This window comes from Lepidothrix coronata, unplaced genomic scaffold (assembly GCF_001604755.1).
Source record: "Lepidothrix coronata isolate B3197 unplaced genomic scaffold, Lepidothrix_coronata-1.0 Scaffold116, whole genome shotgun sequence".
NCBI lineage: Eukaryota > Metazoa > Chordata > Aves > Passeriformes > Pipridae > Lepidothrix > Lepidothrix coronata.
In genome coordinates, this window is record NW_016690296.1 from 1,866,659 (window position 1) to 1,886,553 (window position 19,895).

The following is a 19,895-nucleotide window of genomic DNA, read 5'->3' on the forward strand; positions in this document are numbered from 1 at the left end:
GGAATCTAAGCAATATCTGCCTGAAGTTTAATTTTCTTTAGTTCAGCAAACAGTTCTAGCATGTAGAGATATTTCTGCCATGCTACCTGACTGTCTTTTATTAACCAAACCAGACTGCAAGTCTCTTCAGAAGAGGTTTCCAAATACTTCCTTGCTGTTTGTTTGGCTGATGTCAGAAAGTGCTGAGGTGTGACTAATGAGAAAAAAAATTCATGATGGCATTGTATTAAAAAATCAAAAGATTAAACAAAGGAGAGGCAGCAATGCATGTTTTTAATAATGGTGATGTAATTCTACACCTGCACTGTGCTCTGCTGCACAGCTGGGAGCATTCCAGATAATATAAAATCATACAAAATGATAAACTTTTCTCATGCTGGTATTACTTTCAGAGAGGTGTTTTGGTAGAGAAACTTGATGGATTTGGTACTGCTACAGGAGCAGCACTGAATCAAGCACTGACACTGTGCATATACAGTGATAAGAAAACAATATTAAACACCACTGTTTGGATTGCAAAATGGGGCACTTGGAATTCACGCTGCCTGTGTCAGCTTAATCCAACCTCCTCAGGTGTTTGTGTGGCCAAAACATCTGTAATTATGTCATCACCTGCTGCTTTTTAAAGTGTAGGGCTCCAGACTCAGTTCAGGGCACAGAATGTTCATCTGACAAAAAGCTCTTTGCTGTTCTGTTTTGACATTGTTCTGTGCTTAGCACCATTCCTTATTTATGGTACACTCTTTAAAACGTGCTCTTCATGCAGAATTATTTCTTTACAGATTTTCTCTGTTAGCACCCAAGTCATTCACAAGTCAGAGTTCATCTTTACACTATTCTACAAGTGAGTAAATAAGGCATGAAGTGAGTGGCACTGACACCAGGACACTCAGTAGCCTTGGGTGTCCAGCTCGAGGCACTTGGCATCTCCAGAGTCCAGCAGCACATGCACTAGTTACTCTCTGTGACCCTTATGTGATCCTTAACATCAGTCTGTGAGCGTTAACAGATCTCCAGGTGGAATTCCAGAAAGGAATTCCAATCAGAGGAAGCACTTTTTGCACCAGATATTCCCTTGCCAGAGAATCCCAGTGCTTCCTAAAAGAAGCCCTGAAATGGCACCAGATGTGGCAGATCCACTTCAGAGACAAGGATCAGGTTCAAACCAGTTCTAAAGCATATAATGGTCCCACTGCTCAAGGGAGCAAGGTCAGAAAATAGGACCAACTTTGCACCCGTAGCTGTGCAATATAAAACCCAGAAGGTGGCAGCAAATACTCTTCCTTACCACAAATAAACTTGCCACAAATAAATTTCCTATTCCAAGGAAATCTAAGATGCCTATGGAGAAAAAGTTTCAGTTTTTTGCTTTCTATAGGCATAGAAGTACTGTATTTTGACAATTGCATATGGATAAAGATTAAATGGTAATGAAAAGAACTGATTTTCTTTCATTTACACAGGTGCAAAGTGAGCAAACTGAATAATTTATCACAGGTTAGCAATAATCTTATGGTTTATAACAACATTTTGCAGTGGTGAAGGCCTAATTCTAATAGTTTACTTTCTTATTCTACCATTACTTAGCAATTGAAAAAAAACTTTACGATCAAAAGAAAAAATTGTCACAAAGCTTATGTGAAATGGTTGACAGAAACTGTTTCATTGGGTTGTGTATGAATGATGAAAATAAGATTATTCTCACCTGAAACAATGCCACATTTATAAACAATCTGAATTCTGAATTAATTAAGTTCCAGTCCTAAAATTCCCTATAAATTTTCGGAAGCAAGCCCTGACAAAACAGCTTGGAGGAAGTCAGGATCAGGCATGAACTATGTGATTCTGATGATTCCCTGCCTCCCCAGCCATTAGCATCCCTGTTAGCCAAAATGCTGCATTCCCATTTTGGTCAACTATAAATTATTTCCAGAGTTTCAAATAAATATGATTTTCCCACTTTATTTCAGTACTTTTGGTATTTCTATTGTAAAACAGGTGTATCATTTACTGTAGAGCTGGCAGCATTTCAGAGAGAAGTTATTTTTTCATTAATGAAGTTTAAATTGTAAATGGTTTGGGATGAAAAAAGCTGTAATAAGATTAGCAATATGTCCCCTTCTATACCCAGTTCAGTTTAAAAAATCTTAAGTGCCTGTTTTATGTTTAAAAAAAAATGAAAAGAAGGAAAGAATTAAAAGGCATAAAAATTGAGTATTACTTATTTAGTCCTACCTTTTCTCAGTGGTTTGGTCTCTAACTGCAGTAACCTTTACAAGCCCAAAGGAGAAATGCATCACTCTGAACATTTTATAAAGGCGGAGTCATTTTTTGAGATAAAACAATTGTTTCACCTACTTCCTCCTCCTTTGTCCCCTTTCTGTGTAAACATTAGTTCAGCCTCTATTGTTAACTCAGATTTGACCATGCTTTGATATGGGATTAAGGACTAGGACTATAATGAAAAGACAAAAATAAAACTGCTTTAATGACTTAGACATCGAGGTCCAATTTTTTCAAGTGACTTAATCAGTGAGGAGTCTGTGTTGGAGAGAGTTTCACTGGGCTGTGCAGAGTCCAACCAACTTTTGTCTCCTTAACTGGCAAAAAGGCACCTTTAGCATGTAAACACACACAGTCTTCACTCACTGAGGAGCTGTGTCACCTGAGGCAATAAAACAATAAAACAGTTGCTGTGAAATCATTTCACCAAGCGGTATTTTGCATTCCTGTTTGTTCTGTAAAAGGAAAAGTGTCTTTCTGACTCCTGCCTTTAAAATTTGCTCTATTTTATGAACCTAAGTATCACTGTTCTGACTTTCAGCTTTTCACAATTAGCAAGAAAATTGAAGCTGCTCTAAGTTCCAAATAACCCGTTTCTCTGGACTACTGATGTAGATATTATTGAATCAGACGTACACAGTTACACTCATTATTAACTACATTTATATGAGTACACACCTTTTATAAGTACTCCTTTTACATTCATTTGCTTATATATGGAAATAGTTACTTTAAGAAGTAATGCTACATGAATCTTAGTTTATATTAATACACATCCTATAAATATCAAGGATTGCTTGCAGTGCAATAAATGTTCACTTGATTGGCCAGTTTATAAGTAGTTTTCATTTTTAAAACCAACATTAACCTAAACCTACAGTTTAATCTGTTTGCACAGACACCCGAGGCAGTCAGCAGCTGTCAGGATTCTAGGATTGCAATGGACAGCTCTGAATGGCCTTTCCTCTTCTTGACATCCAAGAACCATGTTCCCTTCAACAAATGTTGTAGAAAAGATCTTTCTGAAAACATTCAGGCAATGGAAAAGAACAAATTAATCACTGCATAGGATCCTGGTTTGTTTTGCTGTGTAATACTTCAATATTCTAATAACTGGTTTACAACAAGAGCACAGGAAGACAATATGGGATAAAGTAATAATTCTGGTAGCATTTCACTCTTCTTTCCCTTCTCCCTTGATTCCTGGGAAGAAGAATGGAAAATCTCCACCCTTCTTTTTATGATCTTCTTGTAGCTTAAGGGAGAGAGAGGGCAGAGTAATTATTCTTCATATTTCCTACTGTGTCACTTATGATCTGGGGTTTGTGCATTCTTTTTAGCACCTACTTGTCAAAAGCTCTATCTCCAAGAATGAAATATAAAGGGAAAATAATAGAAAGTATCACCATGTCTGGCTCCTGCTGTCCAGTAAATGAATGAGGAATTCTAGTGACTAAAAGGGGCTGAACACCAAAGTAGTGACAGAGATTGGCATATAAACACCAAATATAGACCTGCTTTGAATCTTGAAATGTCCAGACCTAGACTTTCAGTCTAGGAACATGCTACAACTAATAAAAATTAACTGGAATGAAAGCAAAGCAATACTGATCATCTCACAGTTCCTGCATTTAGATACATTTATATTTAAGCAAAATCATGCTTTCATACAAGTGCCTAAAACCTATTTACCACAGAGTATGAAAGGCTGTGTGATATTTTATATTCTGAAGCTGAAGATCTCTTAGTTTCAGAATAAAGTTGAGTTAGATAGAAATATTCTATTTTTTAACTCAATAAATTACTGCAAAAGTATGTCACTGTGCAATGACAAAAATCTGCTGTGCAGGGTGCTGCTGGATTGCTTTTATTACAACAGATACTCCCACAACAATCTAAGCAATCAGAGGCATGATGGCACATAACTGATACTTTTCCTGTATTTCTTCTACGGATGAGGAAGAAATTGAATAATTTTCTGTAAAACAGACATGAAAATAAGATAAATATTCCCCTGAACGCAAAGAGTTCAAGGGAACTGTCTCAAGTTGCAGCTACTCCCCAAAACTTAGTTGAATAGTTTTAGGCCAAAACTGATATTTAATTTTCTTAGACTTAATAAAAATAAAATTCACATACAATTTTTTTCCCTTCTCTGACCTTGTGGAAATGCACATGATGACAACTGCTATTTATTGTAGGAAGAATGTAATTCAAAATGACTGAGGCTCATTTCAGGCAAATATATTTTTACATTCTTGGATCTCAGGAGTCTCCAAACCCTCTTCTGCCCACCTTTACCACAGTTATCACTTTTCTTCTTTGGGAACTGTAGGGAATTCAGCCAGTTTCTTCTATCAATAGCTTCTTCCTTCAAAAATCTTTGGTCAACTCTTCATCTCCATCAAAAGACAGCCAGCCAGAGGCAACACCAGAACTGGAAGTTAGTATGTAAGTGGGGATCTCTCTTAACTTTTCCTCTAATTCCTTCATATCCTTATGGAATGGACAAGGTTCTTCCCATATACTTCAGCCTCCTTCCAAGTTAATCACCTGGAATGCTGTTTGCCCTCCCAGGTTTTGTCCTCTTACAATCCAAAAATGTAACTGTCATTAAAACCACACACTGTTCAGTCCTCACTCTGTGTAAGGAGAGACTAACCCTTACTTTACCAAATCTAGAGAAAACAGATGTGCAATTTCACATTTTGGGGTTTTAAAATCTTAAACCAGCTTATTATTAGAACTGTGTCTAAATACAAACTACCAAGTGAGAAAGGAGAATTTGACTGGTCTGGGAATACCAAAACAGGACTTCTACCTTAATAACACAGTATAATGACCCATTTTCTCAGAAAAAATATGAAATACTCTTGTTAAATGATCATGCTCTGATTAAACTCTGTCAAAGAAAATTAATTCCTGCTTTATCAATAATGGTTACAACTAAAGGATACTTCTACAACCCAATGAACTCTTGAGTTTGAACATGACAGATTAAACAGTACCTTCATCTGACTGTCTTGAAAAACCAGATATTTTATGCGACATTTCTTTTAACAGGATCATTTCCCTACAACTCTGAAATCCCCACAAAGTACTCACAGGGCTTGGAACTGGAATTTCCATTAAATAAAGGGGAACTTGTCTGCCTACTCAGCATAGACAATGTTTTTGAACCCTCCTGATAGGAGCTCACACAGGTAGACATAAGTAGGTAGACCTGTTTGATCAACATTTTTATCCCTCTGTACAACCTTATCTTCTCAATTTCTTAATTTTCTTAATTACCACTTAATTTCTTGTGGTTCAGGTTATCAGATTATTTTCTAACATGAAAGTTTGCCCTAAGTATGTGGGGGTAGGATTAACAATGTTTGGGATTTTCCCCTCTGGAAATGCAAGCTGGGAATAGCTGGTCATAGTTAAGAGGTGAAAGGATAGTCCTGTTATAAAGCATTAGTTGTGAAACTTGTTGAAACTCTCAGTACATAATCTCTGTGTGTCACTACACTAGATAGTACCTACTGGTATCTAGTTCATGCTCACAGTATTTTAAGTTTTGGAGGCTAATTAGCAAAAATTAACACAGGCCAACGTTGTTTGGATGAAATTCTAGCAAAGCCTCTGGCAAAAGAGCCTGGAATTTCCCAGCAGATTTCAGAATTAAAGGCCTTTAAACCTCAGGACGTGAATGAAGGAGTGTAAATCAATGAGTTTAGGAACCACATGTATAGAGACTTCAGGAACGATGCAGTTTGTGTATCACAAAGAACAAGTCTGGCTTGGGGAAAGGCTGTACCTGCTTCGTGTGCTGCCAAGTGCCTGCTGCAGCAGAACCTTCTCACGAACACAGTTTCTGTTTCAAAGTGCTGCATTACTAAGAAGATTAGGATTTGTCAAATATGAATGGATTGCTCCTATAAGTGGGTCGGAATGTACTGAAATTCTGAGGGCATTGCCTTTTAAAGAAGCCAAAAGTAGTGCCATGTAAGGGTATTTAGTGAATGATTGCATTAATGTCTTTAATTGTTTCTGTTCATTTTTGTGCCCTTTAAAGAGAAAAAAAGCATAAGTTAATAATTTTTGAGTAAGAAAACCCTTTCTTAAAAGGAGAACGCCAAAGATATGTTCTTGGACAGATGTCCTAGACAGAGCCTGTTATCAAATAAATTAGGCTGTGCCTAATGTTAGAAAGAATCTTGTAAACACACACAGAACTGTCACAACATGACTCCCTTTTGCATTAAGAACGGTCTTTTCAGAGCAAGGCACAGTAGCTAAGTAGTGATACAGCTGCACAGTTGCTAATGTCATCGTGCCTCTTCAGTAAAAGCCTGTTTACTTTCCTCAAAAATCCAGTTTACTCTGTCTTTGTTCCTGTTTCTTTCTCTGCCTCCTTTTTAATACCTCCTGTCTTTCCAGTAAATTAAAGATTTTAAAAATACCCATAGACGTAAAAAGGGACTGCCAGGATGCCATGAGCTTCCAGGGGCTGTTGTTCCAGTTTGGGAGTGAAGAGAAGATGCTTCTTTTCTTGCTGTTTACTAACTGTAACTGTACCCGGCATTTTATTTTCCTAGGGAATAAGCAGTGGCCGCTCATTATCACTTCCTGGGAGACCTTCTGCGTTCACCCCTCGAGCCATGTCTCCTACTTCTCCTCTTATATTCCAGCCTGCCCCTGATTACTTCAGCAAGCCAGACACAGCAGCTGACAAGCCTGGCAAAAGACTGACTCCCTGGGAAGCAGCAGCACGATCTCCCCTTGGCCTGGTGGATGAAGCTTTTGCCCCCCAAAACATGCAGGAATCCATCGCTGCCAACGTGGTATCGGCTGCCCGCAGGAAAATACTTCCTGAGCCACCAGAGGAATGGAAACAAAAGGTTTCTTATGAGCCTCCAGCCCCAAGTGGTAGTGTAGCCTTGCTGGGGGGGAAGCAATCAGGTGTTTTGTCACCCCAAAAAAGCTCCCTGTCTGCCCTCAGTGCCCCCTCCCAGGCTGGCTCCCAGCTGCAGTATCCTTACTGCACCCAGCGCTCCCAAACGGATCCTGATATAATGTCCATGGATTCCAGGTCTGACTATTGCTTGTCAACAGCTGATTCAAACTACAACCCACAGCCAAGGGGATGGAGACGTCCAACATGAGCAGCTGAAGGGCCTGGTGTGTTTTGCCTTCTTCCAGCTCTAAAAGTCTTAAGATTTGAGTTGGAGAAGGAAGGTTTCTTGCTGGCCTGAGGATCTCCGAACTAAAGAAATGAGGAGGCAAAATTGACTGGAGCACAGTTTTCACGTGACTGCAGAGCTTGCAGCCTCTAGAATAGACTCAGTTTTACACCTAGGATTGTTCTGTTTGTCAAAAGGCAAAAATACACATTTCTTGGGGTGAAGGGGAGGGGATGAAAGTGGGGCGATCAATGTGATTGATGCAAAAATCTGGAAAGGATGTAGAAGGTGACAGTACAAGGGCTTGCAGTTGAGCTAATGTGAAAAAAAAAAAAAGGTAAAATAAGGGCATTTTAAAGGCAAAAAGTATTTCACAAGACCTTGTAGGTTTTCTAGGTATGTTTGACATAAGTTCCAAGGTACTAAATATAGTCAGATTTGAAAAAGTTCCAATGGAAGTGGAATACTTCAGAGCACTGGCTTATTTGCCATATGTTTTCTTTACTGTGTTTTTATAATGAGCTAAGAAAGTAGATCAGTGGATATTTTTACTGTGGCAACAGCTAAAATACATCTGTGGTCATGGTACCTGAACCACCACAATATGTAGATACAGGAAATCTTCCACAGACCCCCATTTCAGATGGATTCCAAGACAGTTTGGATGCAGTTTTACACACTGTAATTAATCACAGGATCTGAAAGCACCAGGAAGGAAGGAGTTGTGAGCAGAGGTCAGTACCATGATACTTGAACAACAAAATAGCTGAGGAGTGTATTTAAACTGGATTGCAAGTGAATTCTGCAATAAACTATCGAACAAGCGAGAGGCTGAACAGACTTTATTTCTCTGTGAAATGCACTAATTGCTGAGCATTTACTGCTGCAGTGCCTCCTAATGGGACTGGCTGGGCAGTTATCTGTAGGAACTAAGCAGCTCAATGTTTAGAAAGCTTTTAGGTTGTGTTCTCAGTTTGGAAGACATAGATTTATCAAGGACAGTATCTGTTCTGTGTAGAAAATGGTATGTGAGAGAGGGCTTCTGACATGTGCTACATGGTGAGAGTCTAGTACAAATAGTAAATATTTGGATGGCTGGTTATACTGAAATGATCTTGATGGGCCTGAAGAGATGGTGAATAATTTGTGCTGGTGATAAATACCTTGCATTTACAGCTTATTTAAACAATAGAAGTATGTGGCTAAAAATATATGTATTCAAGCTTATTTGGGTAGTTTAGAGGTTGTTAAAGCATTAAATGGACACTCCAAGTTTTGCAAAGTGCTGTTAGTCCTTGTTTGTGGGAAATTCTTCAAGGATCTGTCGAGCACAGTCAACTAAAATCACTGCAGAAGAACAGTTAACTATCCTTAGTTTCAGCAAGGTTGTCAACTATGAGTGAAGTAATTAGATCAGAAAGAACTAAAACATACATGCAGTAAGAAAAAACATATTACAAAACATTCCCATCTGCAAAGATTTTTTTCCCTCGTAGCAATTATAAAATATAATTGTGAGGAAGGAAAAAGGAAAATTAAATCCAAGTTCAGTTGAGCTGGAATTTCCCATAAAAGCAAATAATTACATGAAAAATATACCCCTAATGAGTTTAAGTTGGCAGTAATTCTCTAGTCAACCAGAAGTCTCCCTGAAATCAACTGATCCTTCCGACCAAGCAGGAAATGTAGACATGAGAGCTGTGATCCTTTAGACCATGATTACATTGCTAGAGCACCTTACAGATTTATTTCACAAAATATCAATTTGCAGCTTTAAGGTACATGTAATTAAAATTTGCCAAAAGTGTCTTTAAACTTTGATATTGCAAGAAAAAGTTATGATATGTACTGATATTAAAAAGGCTTTAATGCTGTGACCACATGGCAATACGTGAAAACATACTCTAGGATGAAGCCTTAATTCTCCACTCAAAATATGCAACAAACGTGTAAGCAAAGAGTTTCAGACAGAATTACTGCCTTTCTGTCAATCTCCCGAGAAAAACAAAGTGTAGCCTTATAATTTTCTTCTATTCACAAGAAGGAACTCATCACTGAGTAATTCTGTGAAAGTGAGAATTCCTGACATTGAGTTTCATGTCCCCTTGGTAGCTAAATCATAGATTAACTTGGGTGTTTAACATGACCTACTACAGATTTTTTTATTTCTCCTCCTGTTGAGGATTTGCCAGCTCTCTTTCCCATGTGGATTCTCTCATATCTAATAGGGAATGAGTTCACACTGCAGCATTTCCCTCAATAGCAACACTGGTAAGTGGATCTGGCCTCCACCCAGCTGTCTATTTTTACAAAGTCTGTGGGCAATAGATTGTCTTGGAGATCTATTCCTCTGCCCCACAGAAATGAAACTAATAAACATTTTTGGAGTTCTCAGTGGGAGGACAGACATACAGACAGGCATGCAGACAGATCACACAGCCTTGTTTAGAAGGAAATCAGGCTAAATCCAGGCTGAGACCACGGACTGACTTCAAAGGAAGCAGCAGGTCCGGACCAGTAAATGAAATATTAATGCATCAGAGTTTTATGAAGGACCCCACAGCATTTTTCACTTTCTGTTCTTCACCCCATTCCTCCACTAGCAAAGCCTCTTTCTATCAAATAGTTGTGACTGTTGTGCGTGAGTTCTGAATATATTAATGCAATTACTTCTTACGTTTGTTTTGGAATGCACAGATCTGCTCAGTAAATGTGAGGAAAAAGTTCTCTTGATATTGGCTTTGTGTTCACCCTCAGAGGTGCCTCTGTTAATAACATGCAGAGCATTTGAATACACAATATAACTGAAAATTTAGTTTCTTTAGTTATGTTAGGTGATGATGTTCACAACTCTTTGTTCATACTTTGTTTTCATTTTGGTTTGCTTTGACACCAAATATCTACTCACGTTGCATTTCTGCCTAGTAGCAAAGGCTGTGTTATCTTTATAAAAGACTTTTCACTTCTAAAGACTTTTGCTCACTGCAAAGGACACTTTACTTGAGCCTGCATGCCAGAGATGTAAATTGTATCATATAATAAAGTGATTTGACCAATCAGATGAGAAACACAATTTTGTTCTCCCTAAATTCTTGTCTGTTTGTTTAAATAATCTGAACCCAAGTAAAGCCTAATCTCTTTTTTTCTGCACCATTTTTAGACTCACTGACTTTGCCTGTCAGTGACCTCGTGCTGGTATGAGCTTCTAGAAGCTTAAATCAGCATCAGGTCAAAAGGCAACTTATCAAATTCAGTAGAATTTCATTTCCATACTGACTAAGCAGAGAAAGGAAACACAGTGAAGCACAATCTACCCAGGTTAAATGATACGATCAGGACAGTTTTTATTGTTTGAACATTCTCATCCCAACCATAAAAACTGCAACTAATATCTATTTACTATAGTTACTTCTCTACCTTACAGGCATCTAAACCTCTGTTTAGTTCCTGTAGGTTTGGTCATTGCTGTATTCTCTTGTTGTTTATTCTCAACTGAAACATACTGTTCAAAAAAGAAATAAATATTGTGAATAAATTGTAAACCCGGTGTTTATACCATTCAGGCTATTTGGCTGAATAGCTGGTAAGGAAATAAGGACAGCACACACAATCTATCTGTGAAAAGCCAGATCAGATTTTCACTAGTGACAGGAAACAAATCACAAAGCAGTTTTTGCATTTGTAAAGCAAGCAGGATTTTGTCCCCAACGCTGATGCATGTAAAACTTGGGGAACCGAAAAAGCTCCACAATAGCATTTTAATAGCTTTGCTCTACAAAGGATTTACAAGGTTATAAGAGACTCAGTACTATTCTTTTCATGGCTATCTTCTCGTTCTTTTTTTGGGGAAGTTCTTAAATGCATCATAAAAAAAGCAAGCTTAAGCCAGATTCACGGTTTAACATTGTAAGTCCAGAGAGACAGGTGGATGTTTTCAGGCCAGTATCTGGTTTTCCTCAAACTGAACATTTATGCTTTGCAATTGTTCACTGGATATATTACTGGGTTTTAAAAAGAAGCTTTGTGTTGCTGCTGAGGCAGAAACAGCACTCAATGTGCTCCAAAAGGTTTGCTGTTTGTTCACACATTTTCAGAACTAAAAGAAGGACTTAAAGTATTTTATACTCAAAGCAAAATGACCTCGGGAGTGTTTGTGAGCGTGCACACTAAGCTGTGGGGTTTTTTTCTGGATAAAGAAAGTAATGGCTAATTAATAGATGTTAATGGAGAACTAAGAGAACATATTGTGCTGTGGTACAGTCCAAACACAGCTGGAAGGTTATAATATACTGACCATACAGAAAAGGAGTTGATGATAAACCACTACATCTATTTTTGTCTTTAAAATAAATCAAAACCCGAGGACAATTTGGTCTAAATAGTGCAGAGGATCATGACTTCTTTTTTCCCTCTAAATGAAGAAACTGAAGGAAAGATATGCTAATTGCTGGAAAAACAATGCTGCGTGTTGCAAATATTTTTAAGCAGACTCTAGACAAGCAGAATTTGCCCAAGGCAAAAATGGAAAAGAAGAAGCTTCACCGAACTCAGAGTCAGAGTAACAGATGCACTGGTATATTTTCCCAGCATGAACAAACTCACAGAACTGTGGCAGTTATAAAACAATCGCCACTTTTCAATGTTTTTAACAATTTGCTAAGCCATCTTAGTTTTAATCTTCCTGTTATCAATGGATGCACTTGAGTTTAATCTCAGAAAATCAGTAATTTTTGGAAAAGAAGAATCAACATAAAGTCAGCATATGCTCAACTCTGTGGTATTTCTAATAATTTTTTTTTAACAGAAAAGCTTATAAGCATAAATGCAGCATTTTTGACCAGGTGCTCATCAGCTACTCTGATTTTTAGGTGTTTTCAAGACAGTTCATATTTACAGTTAAATTCCCATATCTTGCCTATCAAATAGTTTGTATTTTGGAACACAGAATTTAAACTGAAGCTCTCTATTGAATTACTTGCATGCACAAAATAATAGCTTAAGCTGCCAGTTTTCTAAAAGATGAGAAATAAATAGATATTTTTCTAGTTTCCAAGTAATTCTCCACTATGGCTCCACATAATTTCAAGTCTTAAGTGGAAGTTCAAGATTATTCTGTTCACTATGCCTGTGAAGTTCACCATTCTTTACTTCCTATGGCAGTTTAAAACACCAAGAGGTTTTCCATGTGGTGGTAAAAAAAAAAAATTAAAAATATCAATGTATAAACTAATAAATCTACCTACTGAATCCATATGCCCTCAGAAAAATGTAGTTCAAAGAAACACAAAGAACAGGACAACAAGGCAACAAAAATCCTTGGACCACATGGAGCAAAATCCTGATTCCAGCTAAGACATTGGGAGCTTTGCTAATTTACCACTTATGTCAGCAGGGCAAGGATTTCACCTCACAGAGAAATGTGCAGCACCACAAATCACAACTGGTTGTGAATTCACAAGCACTGGACTGGTGTCAGCAGTTTGGTAGATTTGTGAAGCCTGTAGGATAAAAAATGTGATTGACAAAACAATAAGGCACCAACCAGAATTTCTCATGTCACCTTCTACTGGGAACTTGCTCTTTTCTATGTGCAAACATACAGAGAGTTATCTCAGCTGAGACTCTTGAGGCTCGGGTTACTGTCTTGGCCTCCTGTATAATCAATGAGGAGGGGCATTCTTAAAAAGAGTAACTCCATCCCCAAATAAATGCATAAAATAGGTGGGCTGCATGCTAAGTCTACAGGATATATGGATAGATGAGGATCAAAGAGTTTTTGACAGAGTGGAGAGTGCAGGAAGGCAGGTGATTATACATGCCCCTCTCTCTCTTTCTACTTATACAGGTATTTCTTCAGTACAACTATTGCAAAATCTTTGGCATGTGAATTATTTTTTTAAAGGGTGAAGCTGTTACAGGAAGTGAAATTTTAATTTTGATCACATTAGGATAAGTACACGGTTAAAGTACAAGCAACACCTCATTAAGCTGGACAGTAAAATAAAAAGGCAAACAAAGAAACAGAATACACAGCTGTGTTTCTGGATCTGAGGTGGTTTTTGTGCTACAGCACATCCTGGTGCAGTGAGTTCTGAGAGGACTAATGGCTGTGGGACTGTGCTGCCTGGCTGTGCAATGGCAGCCCAGCCTCAGAAGCTCTGGAACCATGTTCTTGCAGAGCTGCACCTGAATTTGCTCCTTGCCCACCCAGGCTTGATCTGGTATGAGAAATGAAACCCCAGCACCCCAGACACAGGCTTACATCGCCCTGAACCCATCTAGGTTTGTAGAGGTCAGACTGGACAGTTCTGTACTTGTGACATGGATCAACAACAGACCCAATAATCCACCCAAGGACAGCGAAGAGACGGTGGTTGTTATTAAGGCAGCCAAAAAGATCTCGAAGTTTAGGTAGATGCTTTTTCAAAATCACTGGGGAGGTTTCTCAAAGGAACAGATCCCCACTCATCTCCTCCTGTATTTTAGTGAGCTGTTATTTACCCTGCAGAATTAGACACAGATCACTGTGTTCTGGGTGTACACTACTGGAATTAGATGTGACTCCCGTGTATTTAGCCTCAAGTGAGTAGCAGGATGACCAGAGGTTTGGATGGCAGCAATCCAAATGGATAACATTCAGGGAGTAGCAACAGTAGCTTTATTTTTTCCCTTGTGACCTTTGTAACAGTTTCTACTCCTTTGAATGCTCTGCCATAAAGTGTACAGGAGGGCAGAGAACACAAAGGTGCTTCAGGACTAAGTTCACAACTACAGTGAGGATTAAGGGCACATTGTAGCTCTTTTCCCCAGATAATAATTTGACTGTTTGTGCCTTTTATATTTATTACTTTCCCATTTAAAATTTTTGCCATTATTTACGATCTCCCTTTTGGATGCTCTAGTGTGTGTGAGATGCATTGTATTTTTTGACAAAGCATATAAACCTCCTGAAAAAGCATAGTTAAAAACAGGCAAAACCCAGGAATAAAAATAAAATCGTGTGTTACCAGTAAAGCAGAAAGATTCTATTATATTAGAACATGGGATGGGGTAGGTTTCCAAGCTTCTATTTCCCTCTGTGTTTTAGGGACTGGTGCAACCCCCAGAACACCTGACTCTGGTCCCTTTGTCACACAGTGGCACAGACAGAAACACAGCTGGGAGAGCACAAGAAAACAGAGCTAAGACAAGTCAGTAGGCAACAGTGCTAAGCCTACTGGCATACTATGCCAGTAAATAAAAATAAATCAAAGATATTATACTTAATTTTATCATCTTTTTTTATTAAAAAGCTAAGGAGAACAACATGTTATGGACACTCAGCAGTGTGAAGACCCTATGCAGTCCTGTACTTAGCAGCAATAACTAATCTGGCTAGGTAATTTCATTTATTTTCTGCTAAAAGATGATCAATTTGTCACTAAACACTTTAAACTTACTTACTGAATATTATCATATTTATCTCTCTCAAGTGTTTCAAGCCCAAAACAGGACAAGCACTTTAACTAAGCCTAGTGCTGTCCAACAGAGGGCAATGGTACACAATCCATATGATCCATATTATTTCCTCTCCCTGACAAGGCCTCAATTTCAACAGAGAAGCTTTGGCACAGTTGGAGAACTGTCTGGACACCAGACAGTGCCATTATCAGCGTGTCCACATATACACTGGAGCAGAAGCAGAACTCAAATGCCATAAAAACTTTACAGCTTGAGCTAAAGAAGATGGTATAGGAGGTATTCCTACAAACCTATTTAATGAGGGCCACAGACACACAAGCTAATTATTCCTGACCTCAACCCCACGGGGTGGACAGACGTCATCATCCCGCTGCACAAATGGAAGAAAACATGACAATGAGAGAACATGTGCGTTGCCCAGGGCTGTTGGGACAATGGCAACACTGGACCTCAATTCAGGCATTCCCGGCTCTTGCCTTCACCTATAATCCACTGACTATTTATAGCAGCAATGCATACTTCACAACCAGCACAATCATATTCTTACAGCTCAGCAAACAAATAGCCAGGAAGCTCCAGATCCTATGAAGAAACAATCTAGTAATTCACGAGACTGAGTTATGGCCCAGTCTGCCAGACAAACTTCAACAAATTCTGAAAGAATGGGAGGCTTTGGAGTTGTTTACTTATAGTAACCACAGCTGAGTGAACAGAGATGAACCTCAAAGGGCAGTAGAAGGAGTAGTTTAAAAAGCCAGAATAAAAGGGGAGTGTGCATTTGCTTATCACAATGAAAGCGCCATGTCACCACTCTGGTCTCACTTGAAGTCTATAATAAAGCAAACAAAACTCATCCAAATAAACAAAACCAGAAGTTTCTGTTACATCATGAGTTTCCTCATGAGCCACTGATAAATCATCACTGGCAATGTCTTCAGTCTGATGTCTGTTACTAAGGAGCACACGTTGGTTTTGTATCTGTCCCAAAAGTGATGCAAAATACACATTCAGCTGCTATCCAGGTGCTCAGCTGTGCCACTAAAGGGAAAAGAATGGCACAGCCATATTCAAAGGCATCAGATGAAGGAGTTTCTTCCACTAACCTGGGGAAAAGGTGACGTACGTGAAAAATTATGTCATTGTAGATGGTGTAAGAGTTTCTCTTGTGACTCCTTGAAAACTACTGTAATATGAAGTCGCATGATTAACTTACAAATGAGTGAGCAAAACTTGACCAACTTGCCCCTTTCTCAACAAAGTGGAGTTAACAATTAACCTCCGCTTCCAAACAGGTAGCATAACAATAAATGGAGATAAAATCAGTGTGCTGGCAAAGTATTTTTATAAACAAAAAGCTCAAAAAAAATCTGTTATAATGAGTTAGCAATGCTAATTCCTGGAAACAGAAATCTTCTGGAAAAAGAAGAAAAGACAACAAGTACATGAATAGAAAACAGCACGCCCACTTCTAATGAATCTTCCTTAAAAGCACAGCAGTAAGGAACAGTCTTAGGATAACTAACAAACATACAGTAAGTTTATATGAATACCTGTCCACAAATTTCAGCCCTGTAGACATGATATAAAATACCAGCCATTTCCATGCAAGATACTAAGGCACAGTGTCTGGGGGAAAGAGAAGGAAGTTGGCATAATTAAAATAGATTATATGCACAGACAAAAATCATGCAGACTTGGGTGTTTGCAGCTTCCTTGACATGCAGGCCCAAGTTATCATCCAGTACCAAAGAGGATGATGACAGTATTATATAGCTGTTTATTTGAATTTCATTCCTAACAGTAAATACAATACAAGGAAAAAGGCAAAAACATTGGATCTGTCCTCCCTAATTGCTCACCCAGGCCTCTGCTTTCCTATGGCTACAGGTCATGGCTATCTGCCCTAAATCAAATGTCAAAGCACCAAGAGAAAATTTCCCTAGGGAAAAAACCTTCAGCCTTTGTATTTATGTGTGTACTCTCTATATTATACACACCATTTTTTCCTAGTGCAATAACTGAAGAATAGCTTCTGTCAGAGTTCAGATGAAAGGGAGCCCAAGGGAACCCCCTGAGTCCTGCACTAATGACTTTTATTCTTGTAGTGTATTTTTTGAGGGGTGGAACTATAAAGACAACTCGAAGTTCCAGACCTTTGCCAACCATAGTTTCTTGTTTCTTTCAGTTCTGTCCTAAGCAAGAGAGGAATTTGGAAAAGTAAATGCTGGCAGCTCCTGTTTGATTTAACAGATAAGCTTTATCTGAATTAAGGGTTGGTACAGCAAGTGTTACCCCACTGGGCACAATTCAGGGGAGCTAAAGCAATGAAGAAATTACTCAGGGAAGTTAAACTCACATGGACAATCCTACCAGGCATTCCCTTAAAAGTGTGAAGAGTTCTAACTCCACATCTGTAGAATATCAAGACTGAGAATGGAAAATATCTATGGCATGGTTGGGCTCTTGTGAAGTGGAATATATGAGATAGTAGGAGTTTTGTTTTGTGCCATTAGTCCTGGAATGTTTCTAAACTAAATGAATCTGTGAAGAAAGAATTACAAGCAATAGGACTGAGAGGAAATACAGCAGGTTTCAGGAGCGATGTATTCCTTCTATTTTAAAATATGTCTTCTTGCAGAGATGCAACTATGGATCAAAGTTTGGTCTTTGAATCTTCATATTGAAGAGTTATGTATTTGAGTTCATATTTATTTGGATGCAGTAAATTACTTTTTATAAAAAAAAATTGGGGGGGGCAGACTAACGATGGTGTAATCCAGCAAGGATTACTTCCAAGGCTGTTGCTCCTACTTGGTAAAGAATAGTATCCAATCTATTGCACACCTTCCAAATATACTGTAAAACACACACTTACTGTGGCAACCTGCTCCTTGAGGGATCTCGTCTGCATGACTCCAATAACAGCTAAAGGAAAAAAATGGAAGAAATGCCAAGAATTAATCACAGACTGAGAAATTATCCCTAAAACAACTGCACAGTAGTATAGGAGCTGTTCTCTGCATAATGCAAACTACTGCAATATTTTGCACTTCAGAGAGTCAAACTGAAAGGTGTATTTGGGAGTATAATGTAGTAACACTTCTTCAGTTGTGATGTGTTACAGTTTTGAAGTTAATACTTGCTTAATCTAATGATACAGTATTCAATCTCACCTGATCAGGTTAGGCACCAACAAGCAGAGCCTTTTAAATGGGTTTGGGAACAATGCTCGAACTTTTCAAAGGTAAGGTCATGACACATCTTGATGACACTGCAACAAATAAATGGTACTTCTAATTCAGTACTTTTATGCTAACTCAGAAAAAGAACATCTGCTCAACTGCAGGCTTTCTGCATTTCAACCATGAAGTATTCCAATTAACTTCAATGTTAATGGGATCACCAGGAAATACCCAGACACTGGAGAAGTCACAAAGCAGAACAACAACATCCTCAGTAGCATTTAGCGAAAATTCACTAAAGATGGTTGGTAATTAACAGTGACAACACAGAAACTCTTAAGCTACTTTGAAAACGAAAACATCAAACAGGAAACAAGTTCAGCCAGACCATAACTTCAGAAATCAGGCCTACATCTCATGATTCATTATTGGGAAAAAACCCCCACAAAATCAATAGACCCCACAACTTCTCTGCTAATACTGAGTCTGCCTATGCAAAAACACCTTGGGAAGAACCCCCACAAAGGCCAAAGGCAGACTTTGAGCTTTAGATGTGTCACCTTACTAATAAATAATCATTCTGCTACTTTAATAATCTCTGAAAGCTTTTAAAACACATCCAAGTATCCCTGCTTCACAAGCCATTCACTGACACTCAATGCCTGGAATGTCAGCAAATATTACAGGGTTGCAAGAGGAATATTCCTTGCTTTGGTCACATGATTGTCAGCTGAAGATGACCAGAAAGTTTATTTAGATGTCTTCTTCATTTCTGCTACCTTCACTATGTAAGGATTTCATTTCTCAGCACAGAATTGAAGGTCAGCAGAAAAGCTTGATTCTTAAGTACTTAATTGTCTGAATGAAATGGACCCATTTTGACCTAAAACTTCTGGTCTTTTTTGTACTGTTTACTCATTTTCAAAAATACATGTGTTCTTCCATAAGACCAGTGCAAATCCATCTCTCTTCAGCGGCCAAATAAGAAATTCATTTTCCACGTAAAACTAATCCTGAATTCACTTCTTACAAATACTTGAAAAGAAAACTCAGTATGTCCTGAGGGTGAATTTTCCTCAGATCTCTTCACTGGAGAAAACTGACCTCCCAGTAGAGGATCTGTTCCCTTAGAGTCATCTGCAACCAGCCTTTAACTTGCTCTCTCAGTCTTCCCCTGTCCTGAATAAAGAGAAACAGACAGTTACTGAAAAATGTTGGTCCAAGTTTGTGGTTTGGTAACCAGCAATCTCTGTGTCAAAAGTCCTTTTGCCCAGTATCACATTGTGAAGCCTAAAAATAACCTGGCCTCTATATTTACACTGTTGGATAAGGTAAGTCACTAAATTCATGTTCAAAACATGTAAATAAAAATTACTTACTTTTCAGAAGTGCTGAGACCTGAAAACAGTAAACAGCATAAATGCCCATCACATCTTAAAATCAGCCCCCTGATCTGCAGCCTGAACATGGTGCTGGATGTGTAATTTTAGACGTCTAGATTTTAAATGCTTCCTAAAAACAGTCTCAATAAAGCTGGTGACAAGCTAAAACAGGAATTTAGAGGCCTGCTGGTTTTTCCCAGTCATATAGGTTCTTTCTGCTTTTCCAGCCCAAGTGTTTTCAGCTGTAGGTATGACCAAACAGGCAGTGGGATTCACTGGTACATTTAGGACTCAGCTGCAGGACCCCCTGCAATGGGTGTACACGGTTTCCTTGGACATTCAAACGAGCTGGGCATGTGCTACAGGGGAAATCTTATTTGGCAGGTGACACCACCACACAGCATTGCAATGCACTGAGT

The 19,895-nt window shown here is 38.5% G+C and overlaps 1 protein-coding gene and 1 long non-coding RNA gene across 3 annotated transcripts in view; one reads left to right on the top strand and one right to left on the bottom strand.

Annotated features, from left to right (window-relative positions):
- SYNPO2 (synaptopodin 2) overlaps positions 1-10,493 on the top strand; it is a 77,005-nt gene extending 66,512 nt beyond the window's left edge. Inside the window, exon 5 of the mRNA XM_017825102.1 lies at positions 6,867-10,493. Coding sequence (XP_017680591.1) covers positions 6,867-7,433 — 567 coding nt within the window. The 3' untranslated portion in view covers positions 7,434-10,493. The remainder of the gene's footprint in view (positions 1-6,866) is intronic.
- Positions 1-19,299, bottom strand: part of LOC108502299 — a 34,182-nt gene extending 14,883 nt beyond the window's left edge. The window contains exons 1-2 of one of the 2 annotated variants that reach the window (XR_001876436.1): positions 19,199-19,299; positions 17,788-17,837 (exon numbers count right to left, since the gene is read on the bottom strand). This is a non-coding gene — a long non-coding RNA (uncharacterized LOC108502299). Of the gene's footprint in view, positions 1-17,787; positions 17,838-18,085; positions 18,186-19,198 lie in introns of those variants that run through there. The other variant, XR_001876437.1, reaches the window with a different exon arrangement.
- Between the last annotated feature and the right edge of the window lie 596 nt (positions 19,300-19,895).